This window comes from Uloborus diversus, chromosome 3, assembly GCF_026930045.1.
Source record: "Uloborus diversus isolate 005 chromosome 3, Udiv.v.3.1, whole genome shotgun sequence".
Taxonomy (NCBI): Eukaryota; Metazoa; Arthropoda; class Arachnida; order Araneae; family Uloboridae; genus Uloborus; species Uloborus diversus.
Genome location: NC_072733.1, coordinates 90,194,276 through 90,211,589, shown reverse-complemented (window position 1 = coordinate 90,211,589; position 17,314 = coordinate 90,194,276). Strand labels below are relative to the sequence as shown.

The window sequence follows — 17,314 nt, the reverse complement described above, 5'->3', positions numbered from 1 at the left end:
TAGTTTCGTCGCGTTAATATTGCACACCCCAGCACGGCAATATCACGAGTGTGAAAAATGGAGGTCGAAACCCGAACACAGTATTTTCACGGGAGCGAGCGGGAAGGGGTTAATTTCCATTTTTTGCGAAAATTCACTTATTAGATGTACTATCACTCTCACTCGAGCTCTCATACCCAATAAGGAGCTTAAGGATTTACATTTTTCATATTTCTTAAGAGATTTCCCTTATAATTGAAAATGAAATCTAATGAATCAGAAACTCCTTTAAAGAAAAATGCTAAAGAAACTAGTATTAGCTTCAAGTTAAAACTGCTCTTCCTTTGTTGAACTGACATGACTAACCACTAAATTGAGGCACTTGAGGGACTTTGAGACTAGAAGTTTCAATCCAGATATCAACTCCCTTGTAACGGAAAAACTTCGTCAAAAATCCCATGTTGCTTTAACTTTGATAAATTTTACACTAAAGAACAGTTATATATATATATATATATATATATATATATATATATATATATATATATATATATATATATATAAAATTAAGGAAACAGAATTACAAATATTAAACAAATTATAAATAACAAATGATGATAAAAAGGAAAAATGCAAACAGCTATTAAGTAGGAAAAGATAAAGAGTGAATCCAGAGCTCATCAGCCGTGGAGGATTCATTTATTATGGTCAAAAGACCAAAATTTTAACTATGAACTAGAAGAGAATGTTTAAGCTCCAGTACATGTAATATAGAGTAACAATGGGCAAACGCACCACTAGCTAAACTAAAAACAATAAACTAGAGCTCAAACCTAAAACTAAAAGCAGGGGGTTTCGCCTCGACTAATTAGAAAAACAAGTTCCGATAATTAGCCTTCCACGGGACAGTACCTGCCTATAACAAAATTGTCTTACCTTGAAATCCACGTAAACATAACCAAATCCATTGTTCAACCTGATAAAAAACATTCCATTTGTCAACAAAACATTAAAAACATAAAAACATATCCAGAAATCAGTCCATAGACATACCGAGTCGCCTGTTTCGCACGTGTAAAAAATTCATCCACCCCGGTGATTCATAAAAAATGGTTTGTCACGGTTGTATCATACATTTACACAGTTAAACAAAAAAGTTAAATTTCTTGCTTTTTTGAGTAAAGCAAGAAATTTCAGTACTCAAAAACTTACTTTTTAATAATAACTTCCCTAAAAATTTAGTTGAAAACATTTGCTTAAGTATAGCCTTCGATGAGCATTTCGCTTCTTTTGAAACTGTTTAACTGTGTAAATGTATGATACAACCGTGACAAACCATTTTTTATGAATCACCGGGGTGGATGAATTTTTTACTCGTGCGAAACAGGCGACTCGGTATGTCTATGGACTGATTTCTGGATATGTTTTTATGTTTTTAATGTTTTGTTGACAAATGGAATGTTTTTTATCAGGTTGAACAATGGATTTGGTTATGTTTACGTGGATTTCAAGGTAAGACAATTTTGTTATAGGCAGTTACTGTCCCGTGGAAGGCTAATTATCGGAACTTGTTTTCCTAATTAGTCGAGGCGAAACCCCCTGCTTTTAGTTTTAGGTTTGAGCTCTAGTTTATTGTTTTTAGCTTAGCAAGTGGTGCGTTTGCCCATTGTTACTCTATATTACATGTACTGGAGCTTAAACATTCTCTTCTAGTTCATAGTTAAAATTTTGGTCTTTTGACCATAATTAATGAATCCTCCACGGCTGATGAGCTCTGGATTCACTCTTTATCTATTCCTACTTAATAGCTGTTTGCATTTTTCCTTTTTATCATCATTTGTTATTTATAATTCGTTTAATATTTGTAATTCTGTTTGCTTAATTTTATATTTACTTGGCTTTTAAGTTTTGCTGCGTTGCGCATCTATGGGCTCTTGGTGTGGTCTTTTCAATACTTTTCACTTTTATTATTATATATATATATATATATATATATATATATATATACAGTTGGCTCTCTGTTTAACTACGCTCTATTTAACGACTTTCTCTATTTTACGACTAACAACGGCTTTTCACGGTCCCAGATAGTCCACAATAGTGTTAAAAGCATTCTATTTAAGGAAGATTTTTTGTGGTCCCTTGAAAGTCATTTGCATTGCGCATCTATGGGCTCTTGGTGTGGTCTTTTAAATATTTTTCACTTTTTCTTAATTATTATATATATATATATATATATATATATATATATATATATATATATATATATATATGAGGACAATTCCAGCGTTATGGATTTAACAATCACAGACTTTAAATACACGTAATTTCAATTTGGTTTCATAAAAAGCTACATTTTTTTTCTTCTGTTATATAGTTTGGTGTTATTTATGCTACCAAAAATTTGGGTGCAGATTGCTTGATTACAAAAAGTAACAATTATTAAAAACTGCCTGTTACGGATGTAACTCGGAAAACAGCAAAATGTATACATTGTCATACAATTGCCAATATTCCTGTGAATTATTCATAGATTCCTAAAATTTTCTTTGAAATACTTGTTCTAGAGATTTTAAGCTTTTTAAAACGATTTCAAGTTTTCATGGATATTGTTTGTAAAATTTATGATAGAAATTAATATATTTGTTACAGACATAACAAAAAAGTGTTATGGACGTAACATGTCTGATATGCCAATTGCACAAAGCAAATAAAAGGTTATATATACTAATAATTTTCGTTAAGAAAGGTCATTGATCTAGATTAACACATTATTTTGACACTTTAAGTTATAATTTAATAGTTTTCAAAGATTTGGGGATGTAGGGAGCAGCCCCTTTACATATACCACCATGTAAATAAATACAGTCGTCCGTCGCTACTTCGCGCTTCGACTTTCGCGGCTTCACTACATCGCGGTTTTTTTCCATTTTTTTTTTCAAACATAGTAGTTAGCCTTTTTTATGTGCTCGTGTAACTTTTTTTCTGCAAAAGAATAACAAAGTATATGTCTTTTAAGTAAGGTACGCTTTTAAGTAAGGTCTGAGAGAGTGGAGGTATAAAATCGCCGAAGAAAGTGTAGGGAATAGCTATCTCATTTTAACCGTTAAGTACTAACTGGAAAGTATAAATCACTGTATTATTACTAGGGGATAAATACATCTGTAACTGGTGTTCAACAATGTTCTAGCTTTTTAAATTGTATACATAAATGTAGAGGAAGAACGGGGGCTCCTACGGTCACTAACGGGCAATTGATTCATCATCGAACAAGTTGAGGTTTTTTCATAGACTAGTAGTAGTGTGTAAGAACTGCGTGTGTGTGTAGTTTATTTCTCAATAATTAACAATGTGATATCTATTACATCTAACATATCTAATTTTCTCATATTTTGTGCAATATATTAAGTAATACAAATGTAATGGTGGCTAAGGTTGCTGTTTTATGTCTAGGGGGCTCTAACTATGATAAAAACCTATTTGAATTGCCGTAAGTTTTATGCACTCTAATTAGAAAAATACAGTGAAACCCCTCCTAACGGACACCCCTTTAATGCGGACACCCCTCTTATGCGGACAGTTTTTAATTCCCCGGCAGAGAGACATTAAACCTAATGTATAAGGAACCTCTCTCGTACGGACACCCTCAAATACGGACACGGACACCCTTTTCGAAGTCATTTACATTGATATATCCTTTTTTGCGGATAGTATTTAAAACTTGAGAATTAAATAGCTACTCCATTGAAAGGCTTCATTTAATGCAAAGTCGACCAGCTTATACGGAGATAAAAAAAATATTTCTTTGCAATTTTACTTTGCATCTACTGCGTAGCAAAAAATTTTCAGCTTGACACCGAAATGCATTTTTCATTCCAAAAAACATCATCAAATCGTCAAAAATAAAAGAAAAGAAAAGAGAAAATGATTATTCTGCAAGTTTCTGTCTGTATACCCCCACCCTCCCCCGTTGCCTTGTTCCTTTTCAGATGACTAACAAGCAGGCGTGTTGTGTCTAAGTGGAGCCGAGTTGACGCGCCATCTAACAAAAATATTTTATAGAGAGTAAAAGTAAAGCCAATGCAATATCATAAAGTAAACTTAAGGGTAAAAGCATTCAGTTGTTTCATCGTTCTCATTGAAATGGCTCTGAATACTCATCGTCAGCGTCGTACTCTTTCTCTTAAAGAAAAAATTGAAGTTATAGATTTCGCAGAAAAAAATAAAATTGGAATACGGAACATTGCTGAAAAGTTTGGTGTGGGACGCACACAAATTTGCTGTATATTAAAAGGAAAAGAGAAGTTTAAGAAAGAATGGTTCATAAATGGAAACCAAGAGAAGAAAAAAGATTTTCCTAAAAGTAATGCCCTTGCAGTGGATGAAATTGTGTTTAAATGGTTTGTGTCCGCAAGAAGCAAAAATATTCCGATTTCTGGCCCTATTTTACAAGAAAAGGCGAAAGAAGCAGCTACTGAAATGGGTATAGAAAATTTCAAAGCTTCCAATGGATGGTTAGATCGTTTTCGAACGAGACATGATATCGTTTTTAAAAAAATATGTCGTGAATCCATGGATGTGGATGCTGACGTTTGCGAGAAATGGTTTGAGAAAGTGCCTAGTTTGATTGAAAATTACGAGCCATGTGACATTTATAACATTGATGAGACCGGTTTGTTTTATAGAGCTCTGCCAGATAAAACCTTAACTTTACGGAAAAAAAACTGCTCTGGTGGCAAAATCTCCAAAGAACGCTTAACAGTTTTGGCTGGTGCCAGCATGGATGGTACAAAATTAAAACCAGTTGTCATCGGAAAAGCAGCCAGACCTCGGTGTTTAAAAGGACTGGATATAAAAAAATTACCTGTAGACTGGTATTCAAATAGAAGAGCGTGGATGACAACCAGTGTCATATCTGATTGGCTTGTAACTTTTGATAAGAAGTTGGGGAGAGAAAAAAGGCATATTGTTATTTTTATGGACAACGCGCCCTCCCATCCCAAAGACTTTCACTTGAAAAATATAGAAATAGTCTTCTTGCCAGCAAACACAACATCGAAATGCCAACCTATGGATGCTGGGATAATTCAAGCATTTAAAATTCAATACAGACAACTAGTTATGAAGCATTTAATCAATAAAATGGAAGAAACTAAAACAAGTAGCGAATTGTCCAAAACAATTGATGTGTTAGATGCAATCAGCTGGGTTAAGCACGCATGGAAGGAAGTTAAAAAAGAAACAATAGTAAGTTGCTTTAATCGCGTTGGATTCAAAAAAGGATCTGCCACAGAGGAAATTGACAACGAAGTTGATTGTGACAATGATGGATCCGATTTGCAGTCGTTAATGCAACAAGCAGGGTTCACAAATGTGACCGCTGAAGACTATGCTCCCATCGACGACCAAGTTTTCACTGAAGAAAGCGAAACAGAAATTGCAAGCATAGTGCGCGAAATTAACGAAGATCATACAGTTGAGTATTACGATGAAGATGAACTGTCCGTAAAAGAAGACGTTAAAACAATTAAAAATGTTAACGAAGCTTTAAGCGTATTAGATGGACTCAGGGAATTTTCAATTAAACACAACGATCCTAAAGGACTAGACTTGGTACAAGAACTTAAGATACATTTCGAAAATGAAAGACTTTCATCGATCAAAACATATCAACAGACATCAATCAAACAATTTTTTAAAAGTACAAATTAGGTATGTAATTTTTATGCGAACCTGTTATTTAAATCTCTTTGAGTATGCAAAACTGTAATATTTGAATTTAACCTGATAAAATAATTGTTTATTATGTATATGTTGGTAAAAACTAGTAAATTAAAAAAAATCTATGCATATGAAAGAGTAGAATTCACACATATTTCATTTAAGATTTCAAAAAACATAAACAAATAACTAAAGTTAATTAAATTTAAAAAACCTCTGTAAAGCGGACACCCCTCTCTTACGGACAGAAAAGTTTGTCCCGTTAGTGTCCGTAATAGAGGGGTTTCACTGTATATACAAAATCCTACTTCGCGGAAATTCAGTTATCGCGGTAAAGTCTGGAACGAATTAACCGCGATAAACGAGGGTTGACTGTATAAAGAATAAATTGGTGCGTCATAAGTAGTAAAATTATCCAAGGGGAAGTTAAGCAAAAGAAACAAAGAAACATGTAGAATTATGCAGTTACAAATAAAATTTTCAAATTTTTAATATAAACATTGGGGGGGGGGGGGGGGCTTCTATAAGCCTAACTTTTGTTAAATTTTCTCCCCTATGAATTGGGAGTTTTGGGGATGCTTTATAGTTTGAGAATTTTCTCTATCTCTCACCAAACATATTAACTGTCCAATTTCTTTTAAAGTTTAACAGTTGCCTTTGATTTCGATCACTTGTTAATATTAATTATAAACAACCTTACCAAAAGAAAATAGAATGCAGGGGTCTGTCCAGGATTTTTTACAGGGTCCGTTTTTTGTGAAAAATCAAATATTTTTGTGAAAAATCAATTATTTTTGTGAAAAATCAATTATTTTTGTGAAAAATCAAATAATTTTGCAAAAAAAAAAAAAAAAATGCTGCATCATTGACACTCAAAGTTGAGTGTTTTCTCTCTTTTCTGTTGAGAATATCATTCTTGAGTGTTTTTCTAGTATTTGGGGAGAGGGGGCGAAGGAGGCATCGCTCCCTGGGAGATGGGCACCCCACAAGTATCAATATTTATCTACCATTTTACATCATGTTATTTTATACTAGGAATGTTATTTGTATAGTATTTAAAATAACTGTAAGAAAAAATTCAGGCAGGGGTTCAGCATTTAACTTTTTAACCTAAGACACTGTTTAATAGCACAGAGTTTCAAAACTTATAAACTCCGTGATTTTTACGAAAATAAAAATATATTTTATTTGTTTACCTCTTAACTAAGCGTACATCGAACATTCGAAAAATCAGATTTCCACAGCGGATGCAAAGATATTGCAATCCTCAAAGTGAAGGCATCAAAAGTATAAAAATGGCTTGTAAAGTAAATATTTTTGATAAAATTATTTTTGAATTGCATTTTAAAGTCCTATGATAAACATATCATTAATATCTGGACACAGTTGAAGCAAAAATAAATAAATAAATAAAATAAATAAACCATCGATTCAGCATTTTAATTACTGACTCATAAAAGAAAATGGAATTCCGCTTTAAAAACTTGAAATAAGCTTTGTTACAAAAATAAAGAGACTTTTCATTGCATACTAATAAAGCGAAGTTAGCTTGAAAAAAAAGAAAAAAATATGATTCTCATATCGGATGTAAAAAAATTGCGTTTTTCAAAATGTAGGCATCTATAGGAAAAAAAAAAAAAACAGTAAATAAAAGAGTTTATTTAAAGTTAATTATCCTTTTTATCATCGAAAAACCAAACCCATATAATTTTCTCTCAAAATAACAGCTTAACATCGCACCGCCAGACGCTTTGTGAAAGATCCCTTTTTGTTTATCAGAATTTTGTGAAGGGTCCGTTTTGGTTGATAGGGATTTTGTGAAAGGTCCGTTTTGGTTGATCGGATTTTTGTGAAGGGTCCGTTAACGGACCCAAATTTGCTCTGGCCAGACCCCTGGAATGGTTCATATAGTTATTAAATAAAGTAAATTGAAACCAAAGAAAAAAAAATCATATTGTCAATAAAATTGAAATGAAAAATTGCAAAGGATATATGAACTAAGAAATTTGTGTTTGGAATTAGGAGGGATTCATCTGTTAAATGTTAAGCTATCAAAAGATTCATTTAATGAAAAAGCAGCGCAACTTGTTTTCATTTACAAATCATTGAATTTAACTCCTGAATAGAGAAATAGTTGTAACATTTTCAGGAAAAATAAAAATTATTGTGGTTATCCCTTAGTCTACTTCATCTCTCTAACAATTCTGTGGTTGAAGGAGTAAAACATCTAAATTAACATGAAGCATTCTTTATACGATATAGATAATTAAAACAAGGAAAAATCCGTATATTGTCAGCAATTATTTTCTACTAATTTATTAAGAGCCAGTTTTTTTAAGTATCAGGCAGACTGAATAGTTGACATTTTTGATTTTGCTGAAATTTTCAGGATATGCCCCTTATTTTAAACTACTAAACACATGTTTTTTATTTTTGCAAAAAAAATTTTTTTCTTAAAGTTTTTGGAGGGCAAAGTTGGACTTGGTAAATTTTTCTTGAAAAAACGAACTGATTTACATAGGCCAATGCTTTTTACTTTAAGAGTGAACTGTGACACTGGCAATTATTTTGTGTTCTACTACATCCTCGATATCTGTTAGTACATAATTAGTTGTGGTTGTCTCGTTTCGCAAAGGTCAGGGGTCACAGGGGTCTGGCCAGAGGATATTTGGGTCCGTTAACGGACCCTTCACAAAAATGCGATCAATCAAAACGGACCTTTCACAAAATCCCGATCAACCAAAATGGATCCGTCACAAAATTCTGATAAACAAGAACAGATCTTTCAAATTGTTTACTGAAAGAGCAAATCTGAAACCAAAATAATGCATATTTCCCGTGTATAAAACGGATAATTTTTGGAACCTTTTTTAAAGTCAAATTAGAGGGATCAGCTTATACAACATCTGCTAATTTTGCAAAGAAAAAAAAATCGGCACTCTTGCGATGGATGGATGGATGCGCCTGCAAGCGATAAATAATTGCTACTGCCAAATAAATATAATGCTTGTTGTTTGTTTCTTAGAAAGAAATTAACAGCTGAAAATAAGTTTGGTTTAAAATAATTTTGTTTGTTTATTTGTTTTATCACAGCTAATTAGCAGCAGTGTTGTTGTGAACTTTTCTGAAAAGGCGTTGGTAAACACTTTTCTCCCCTCCCCCAGCTCATGATTTAATAAACAATATAATAGTAACATATATCAGCAAAATGAACATAGAACTGCAAAGGGATAGTAAGGATGGAGAAAAAATATGATCACTTCAGATAGGCTTACCAACTTCAAAATTATCGCCCTTTACAATGACTTGATTAGAAAATATTCTCATCATTTTACCAGCTTGTCAATATTTGCGTTTTTAAGATGCGATGCGATGCTTAACTGTTATTTTGGGAGAAAATTATATGGGTTTGATTTTTCGATGTTAACAAGGATGATTAACTTTAAATAAACTCTTTTACTTACCGATTTTTTTTCTCTAGATGTCTACATTTTGAAGAATGCAATCTTTTAACATCCGATATGATAATTATTTTTTGTTCTTTTTTCAAGCTAACTTCGTTTTATTAGAATGCAAATAAATGAAAAGTCTCTTTATTTTTAATAGAATGCTCATTTTAAGTTTATAAAGCAAAATTTCATTTTCTTTTATGAGTCAAAAATTAAAATGCTGAATTGGTGGTTTATTTTTTTTTTTTTTTTTGCTTCAACTGTGTCCACAGATGTTAATGATATGTTTATCATAGGACTCTAAAATGCAATTTTAAATAACTTTATCAAAAATATTTCTTTTACAAGCCGTTTTCATACTTATGATGCCTTTACTTTGAGAATTGCGATCTCTTTGCATCCACTATGGAAATCCGATTTTTCAAATTTTTGATGTTTAGTATGCTTTGTTAAGAGGTAAACAAATAAATCTCTTTTTATTTTTGTTAAAATCACGGAATTTATAAGTTTTAAAAGAAATTCTGTGCTTTTAAAGAGTGTCTTAGGTCAAAAAGTTAAATGCTGAACCCCCTTGTCTGATTTTTTTTTTCATTACAATTATTTTAAATACTGTACAGAAGAGCAATTCCATGAAAAGTGAAACCAGTAGGTCAAAATTTCATATTGTATTTATGTTGCTAAATATATCACTGTAAAACTTAAAATGAGTATTTTCAGAATATTGCATTAATTTTTAAAAAAAAGTTAAATGATAATTTTTTTTTTCCTTGTTGGAAGTATGATATTCAAGTCTTCACAACAATCAGAAAAAAATACCACATTTTCAAACGCTTATTTCTAATGGCAAAATTAAAATAAACAAAATTAATTACAGTAGATTAAACTATAATAACATACATTTATTTTAATTTTTTTTTCAAAATGAAATCAGGCAATTTAAATTTAAAAAAAATAGTAATTTTAATGTTACGTCCGTAACAAAAATTTAGCAAAAGTTGTCATTACTTCCTAAAAAATCAAAATTAAAAGAAATCTTTTTTTGTCTTTTTAGCAATTCATCAGAGTAATTGTTTACCATAGTTTAAAAACATTACAATTTCTTTAGTCTTTTAAAAAATGGTGTTAAAGACGTAACATGTTTTGTTTCGGACGTAACAAAAAGCAGTATGTTACGTCCGTAACACATGTATACATCCAATTAAATAGAAAAAAAAGTACAGGATGGGCACTGGGCAGTAAAAATATAGTATATGACATTAAAGGACAACATTCACGGTCGCCACTTGTCACGTGGCGACCTAATTTGAAAAAGTGGCGACTCAAAAAAACTTCCTCAGTCGGCATTTTTTCCTCTTTCCCAAGAAAAAATTCCTGGGAGGGTGAACAGGAATTATGCACAAATTCAACAGGGGAGAAGACAATTTATTGCTTTGGGAACATAAGCCTGAGGATAAACATTGAAGAGGAGGGTCGGCGGAAAACTTTGTTTTTTGATCAGAAAGGCGATACCTCAGCATTTCAGCTACGTGTAAAATATAGCCGCCATAATTGGTCATCCACGAGATGGAAGTTCCCAAGATGCTTAAGTGCCTAAGTTTTCAAAGACAAAGCGGAATTGAAGTTTTATGTAACTGAAAACTAAAGTAACAAATGCAAAATGTGCAGCAAATTGTTTTTTTCTTTTTTTTGACAATTTTAAATAACTTCCTTGACAAATGAAAAATTTTGTATTTAAAACTTAATCTTATCCTAATTCCTTGGGACACAAATGTGCTAAAAAAATTTCAACTAAATTGTAGTTTCAAGGGTTTTTTTTTCTTCCATGATATAATTCAAGAAACATTTTCTTGTTTTTTGGCGTAGTCACCATATTTGGTCATTTCCAAGATTGAAGTATACAAGACTCTTAAGTGCCCAAGTTTCCAGAAACGGAATTGGATGTTTATTGGAATGCAAACTATTGAAAATAACGCAAAGTGGGCTTTTTTTCCCCCTTATAATTCTTAATTATTTCTTGAAAAATACAAAAATTTTTCTTCAGAATATTATTTTATCCACATTATTTTAGATGCTAATGTGCTAAAAACTGACTATTTCGTCTAAACTGTAGTTTTTTAAAGATTATTAATAATTCATAATTATCTTTATGCAACAAATTCAAAAATTTATTTATTATCTTACATTTTTCGTGTAGTGGCCATGTTTGATCATTCGCAAGATGGAAGTAGATGATATTATTTATTGCCAAAGTTTCCGAAAACAGATTTGGATGTTCATCCCAATGCCATGAAACTATTGAAAATTGCACAAAATGTGCATTAATTTTTTTATTATTATTATTATTAATTTTTTTCTTGAAAAGGGAAATTTTTTCTCTATTTAATCCTCATTATTTTGGAGGCTATGTTGTAAATTGAAACTATTTCATCTAAAATGCAGTTTCCTGTCGACTTTTCCACCATATTTACCAATATCTTTTGTTGAAAAAAATTCAAAAACCTATTTTAACTTAAATTTTCCATAAGTAAAAACAGTATTGAATTATTCTGTTTTAGAATGTGCAAAGTTCTATTCATTCATTTTTTTTATGACAATTGTAAAACCTCCCCCCCCCCGCCAGTTTGTGTTTCAAAACTTAGTGACAGTGGTGGCCACTAAGTTTTTGGAGTGTAGTGGTCACTTAGAAAATTTCTAAATCTTGACCTTTATATGACATGTAATATGATATAATAAAACTTCTGATACTCTGATTTTCAAATTTTTACAAATGTTAGTGGATATTTAATTTTATTTTTTTAAAATTATTGAAATATACATGTATTCCTCTCAAGGTAAGATTTTTTGTCCTCCAAATCATGCAATAAATTCAACTGGTGTTAATAATTCTACACTAGTAATTAATGCTTAATAACTTGCATAAACTTATTCTAGAGGGAAAGTTCCTTAATTTCTCAAACTTTACTTCATCAATGCAATTTATTTAAAGAGTAAAAAAATGTATGCATATATATACATATGTGTATGACACAAAAAATTGTGTTCTCCAAGTAGATTTTAGTGAAAATTACTCTACCATTTAACATGATGAAATCCAAAGCATTTTTTGCATAATTTTCATGGAGAATTTTCAATAAATAAATTTATTAAGACCAAAATCAAGAAAAAAAAATGATGCAGCTGAATATTCTTTGCTTCTAACTTACACAATAACCTTTCCTATGTTTGTGATATAATAAGAGTTACTTTTTATTTCAGAGACGGTTCATACAAGGAAAATCCGCATTATCGTGTTGAATGTCCTGAACAAGTATTGTCTTTGTCTTGGCTGCCAGGCGGTAAATGCTTTCCATTTGGTTTGATTATAGCTGGTTCCAGTTCTGGAAACATTTATAGAGTTGACCTGCGATGTCCTTATAGGCTCTTTCAATTAACGGGTCACAGCGCTCCTGGTAAGAACATTGTTTGATACTGTAAAGTCTTATAATACAGTGAAGCACTGTTTGTACATTTTTTTAATATGTTTTTATCAATTGTCAACATACTGAGATTCCATTATTTTAATTCCTAAAGAGTTTTTGGATCACTTACTTGCTAATGTTAACATTCACATTATGAAAACTAATTCCAGTCAATAACAGGGGTAGGAGTTGTCCTAAAAATCCTAAAATTTTAAATTTTGTCCTAAAATTCCTAAAATTTCGGGTTAGTCATAAAATTTTCATTATTTATTCCCAACTTACACAGAAAAAAAAAATCAACCTAAAAATGACTTTCATGATGATATGCCTATATTTTAGGATGAAATAAACTTTGTAGACCCTAAGAAATTTTCTATATAAAAAAAAAGAGAGAAAAACCATGCTGCTGCTGCTTTTTATCTGGAGAAGGGGAGGGGGATGCAGTTAACCAAAACAAATGCTCAGTATAAATGCTGTTTGTTTCATCTTTTCTTTGTAGTTCTTGCATTCATTCCTCTCTTCTGCAAAAAATATATAAAAATAAAAAATAATAAAGAAATTAAAAACAGCTGTGAAGCAAATATTGAACTACAAGAGTTAGAAGAAAGGAATTTCATCTGGTGTTTTTGATTTCCTGATTTAAGTGGTCTAAAGAATTTATTGTGGATGTTTAGGACATCGATAAAATACAGAAATCAGGGAATTTTGAAGGGTAAAATTAAGTACAAAAATGTTGCAAAATCTGGAATTTAGATGTTTTTTCAATTTTTGTAGCCTATCCTAAAACTTTGGCAGTAATATGTCTGGTAAGTTAATTATGTAGTGTTTTAATTTGAGATATTTTATTTTTTTCTAATTATTTATTCTATTTGGTAATTACTAAATTATAGCTAGTCACAGATATTTTAGAAAATTTCTTACTTTTTATAAAAACAAAATAATAAGTTTTAGATTCATTATTTGTTTATAAAAAAATATTTTCTTTAAAAATTCCAAAAAAAAAAAAAAAAAAAAAAGAAAAAAAGAAGAAAGAAAAGAAAGGAAAAGAAATAAAAATGAAGCTTAAATGTTTCACTATTCACCAGTAGTTTTGCATCATCATTGCTTTCTTTTTGAAGCTTCTTTTATTGTGAAAAATCATTTTGCAATAAAAACTTTTTTTTTCAGTACTTTTTTATGATAGAAAAATTAGTGTGTGTCATATCAGAATTAACAAATAATGATAATAATAAATTTGTTTACATGTAAATTCTTACCTATGTAAAATTTTGCATGATTTATTGGAAGCCAAAGTGTTTTCGAAAATTTTAGATCTATAATGTATGTACCTTAGGGAGCTAGATAATTAAGTTAAAACTCTGATTATTTTATGTATATCTCTAGTCATTTTGTTTCCATAATTGTTTTTTATAATAGTAGCTGAGCTGGAAACATTTCACTTTGATTTATATTTTTAGAAACACATGTCCAAAGCATAGATCAGATAGTTGCAATTTAATTTTCAAAAAGCTCTAATTTATATATTCTTGTGAAAAATTGTTTTTTTTTTTTTTTCTGACAAGAAGATGAGTGCAGTATTACATATTTGTGAACCGCCAGATTCTGTTTGGATAGTTGAAGGAAAAAAACTTGAATGGAAATCACTTAGATCATAGATAATGCAATAACTGTCTCAATTTACATTTTTACAATTTATTGTAATTTGTTGGATGAAACTGGAGAAACTAGAACTGTTGTTAATTCCTCAACCTGAAGCATGTGGGCCATTTATCTCTAAAAACATAATGTAAATCATTTCATCAAACATGTTGTGAAGCAACTGAAATGTAGACTGTAAAAAAATCTCGCCTATGATGAAACAAGTACATCGTTAGACAGCAGAAAAACATCTTAGTTCCATTCTATGTGAGTCTAGCACTTCGGGTCATTATCATTTACCGTTGCTTGATCCTCGACATGGTTAATAGAAGAAATGTACCACTTCTCTCTTTGTGTATGGAAATCTTAAGACATTTTGCTATAAGTTGTGAGAAAAGTTCCATTTTATACAAGATGTGCACTCCTGTTTGTGAAAATTTCAACACCACAAAGGACTTACGCGAGTTAGCTGAAAATTGCAGGAAACGTAAAGAGAGCTCGATATGCAAATGATTAGAATTGCAGACCAGTAGCGCATGCGTATGCTGAACAGCGACCTCTGAACGGCAGATCGAACCAAATATAAATAGATGGCTGTAGCGAGGTGTGTATGATTATCGGTGGTTATATGCTAGAGTAAACGTTAAATGAATCTTTACTATGCCTCTTCGACGAAAGAAAGCAAAATATGAGCAAATTTCAGAGTTTGAACGAGGAAGAATCGTCGGCCTTCGTGAAGCTGGATTGTTTTATCGAGCAGTAGCCGCTCGTGTGCAGCGTAACAGCAGCACAATCATTCGTGTTTGGAAGCAGTGGACAGTCGAGGGTCGGACAGCTCGGAAATCCGGGAGTGGACCCCGAAGTGTGACGTTTGGTCGCCAAGACAAACACCTGGTGCGTATGGCGCTGACGGACCGCACAGCTTCTTCTAGACATTTGGCAGCACAGTTGTCAAAAGCTACAGGTGTTTCATTGTGTGCTTCATCAATTCAGAGATGTCTGCTGCAGCGTGGGCTGCGCGCAAGGATTTCTTTATATACAGGATTCCTCTCACACAAAACCATCGCCGGCTGCGGCTACAATGGGCCAATCTGCATAGGAGCTGGCATGCTGATTGGCAGCAGGTCGTCTTTTCTGACGAATCCCACTTCAATTTGTGGCACCATGATGGCCGATCTCATGTCAGGCGCTATGCCGGTGAACGGCACTTTTCGGAGTGCATTATTAAACGCCACAGAGGACGAACACCCAGAGTTATGGTCTGGGGTGCCATAGCATATCATGGACAATCACAATAGCTACAAATTGTAGGCAATTTGAACAGTACCAGGAGTCTGGCCAGAGGAAATTTGGGTCCGTTAAAGGACCCTTCACAAAAATCTGATCAACCAAAACGAACCTTTCACAAAATCCCGACCAACCAAAACGGACCCTTCACAAAATTCTGATAAACAAAAACGGATGTTTCACAAATTGTTTATTGGAAGAGCAAATCTCAAATCAAAATAACGCAGCATGTTTGGAAAAAAAGGCGCTCTTGTGATGCTCCTGCAAGCGATAAATAGCTACTAAGGCCTAATAAATGCTTATTGTTGGTTTCTATAAAAGAAATTAACAGCTGAAAGTCAGTTTGGTTTATAATTTTGCTTGTTTGTTTTATGCAGCGGTGTTGTTGCAAACTTCTCTGAAAAAGTGAGTCGTAAGCACTTTTCTCCGGCTCATGATTTAATAGGCAATAACATACAGCGAAATGAACTTAGGACTGCAAAGGATAGTAGGGATGGGGGGGGGGGGGGTGAATGTGATCGCTTTAGATCACATACCAACTTTAAACTTATCGCGTAGGCGGGTGCGATGTTTAACTGTTATTTTGGGAGAAAATTATATGGGTTTGATTTTTCAATGCTAAAAAGGATAATTAATTTTGAATAAACTCATCCATTTATTGTTTTTTTCTTTAGATGCCTACATTTTGAAAAGTGCAATCTTTTTACATTCGATATGAGAATCATACTTTATTCTTTTTTCAAGCTAACTTCACTTTATTAGGATGCAAATAAATGAAAAGTCTTTTTATTTTTGTAACAACGCTTATTTTAAGTTTTTAAAGAGGAATTCCATTTTCTTTTATGAGTCAAAAAATTAAATGCTGTATCGATGGTTTATTTTTTATTTATTTATTTATTTTGATTCAACTGCGTCCAGACATTAATGAAATGTTTATCATAGGACTCTAAAGTGCAATTCTAAAATAATTTTATCAGAAATATTTATTTTACAAGCCGTTTTTATACTTTTGATGCTTTCACTTTGAGGATTGCGATCTCTTTGCATCCGCTATGGGAATCTGATTTTTCGAATTTTCGATGTTTAGTACGCTTTGTTAAGAGGTAAACAATTAAAATATTTTTTATTTTTGTGAAAATCATGGAGTTTATAAGTTTTAAACAAAATTCTATGCTTTTTAACAATGTCTTGGTTCAAAAAGTTAAATGCTGAACCCCTGCCTGAATTTCTTTATTACAATTATTTTAAATACTGTACAAACTATAACATTTCTAGTATAATTTAACATAATGTAGAATGGTAAATAAATATTGATACTTGAGGGGTGCCCATCTCCCAGAGTGTATGCCGCCCTCCCGTACTCCAACGAAACACACTCAAGAATGATATTCTCAACAGAAAAGAGGGAAAACACTCAACATTAAGTGTCAATGATGCAGTTTGGGCCACCTCAAAATTCAAAAATTTCGTTTTTACAGAAAAAAAAAAAATTTTTGCAAAATTTGATTTTTCACAAAATTAATTGATTTTTCACAAAAATAATTGATTATTCACAAAAAACAAACCCTGTGAAAAATCCTGGACAGAACCCGAGTACCTGATACATAAATGAAGTTTTACAGCGCCAAGCTATTCCTTTCCTGCAAGGATTACCTGGGGCTGTATTCCAGCCCATCCACATGTCGCTAGGACTGTCAAGTCCTACCTTGATTTGCAACAGTTACAGCTTCTTCCTTGGCCTGCATATTCCCCGAATATGTCACTGATTGAACTTGTGTGGGA

General features: G+C 32.0%; 1 protein-coding gene across 1 annotated transcript in view; it reads left to right on the top strand.

Moving 5' to 3' along the window:
* The window catches only part of LOC129218603 (uncharacterized), a 272,334-nt gene that overhangs the window by 18,104 nt on the left and 236,916 nt on the right, over positions 1–17,314 (top strand). The window contains exon 2 of the mRNA XM_054852923.1: positions 12,405–12,598. Within this exon, the coding sequence (XP_054708898.1) occupies positions 12,405–12,598 (194 nt within the window). The remainder of the gene's footprint in view (positions 1–12,404; positions 12,599–17,314) is intronic.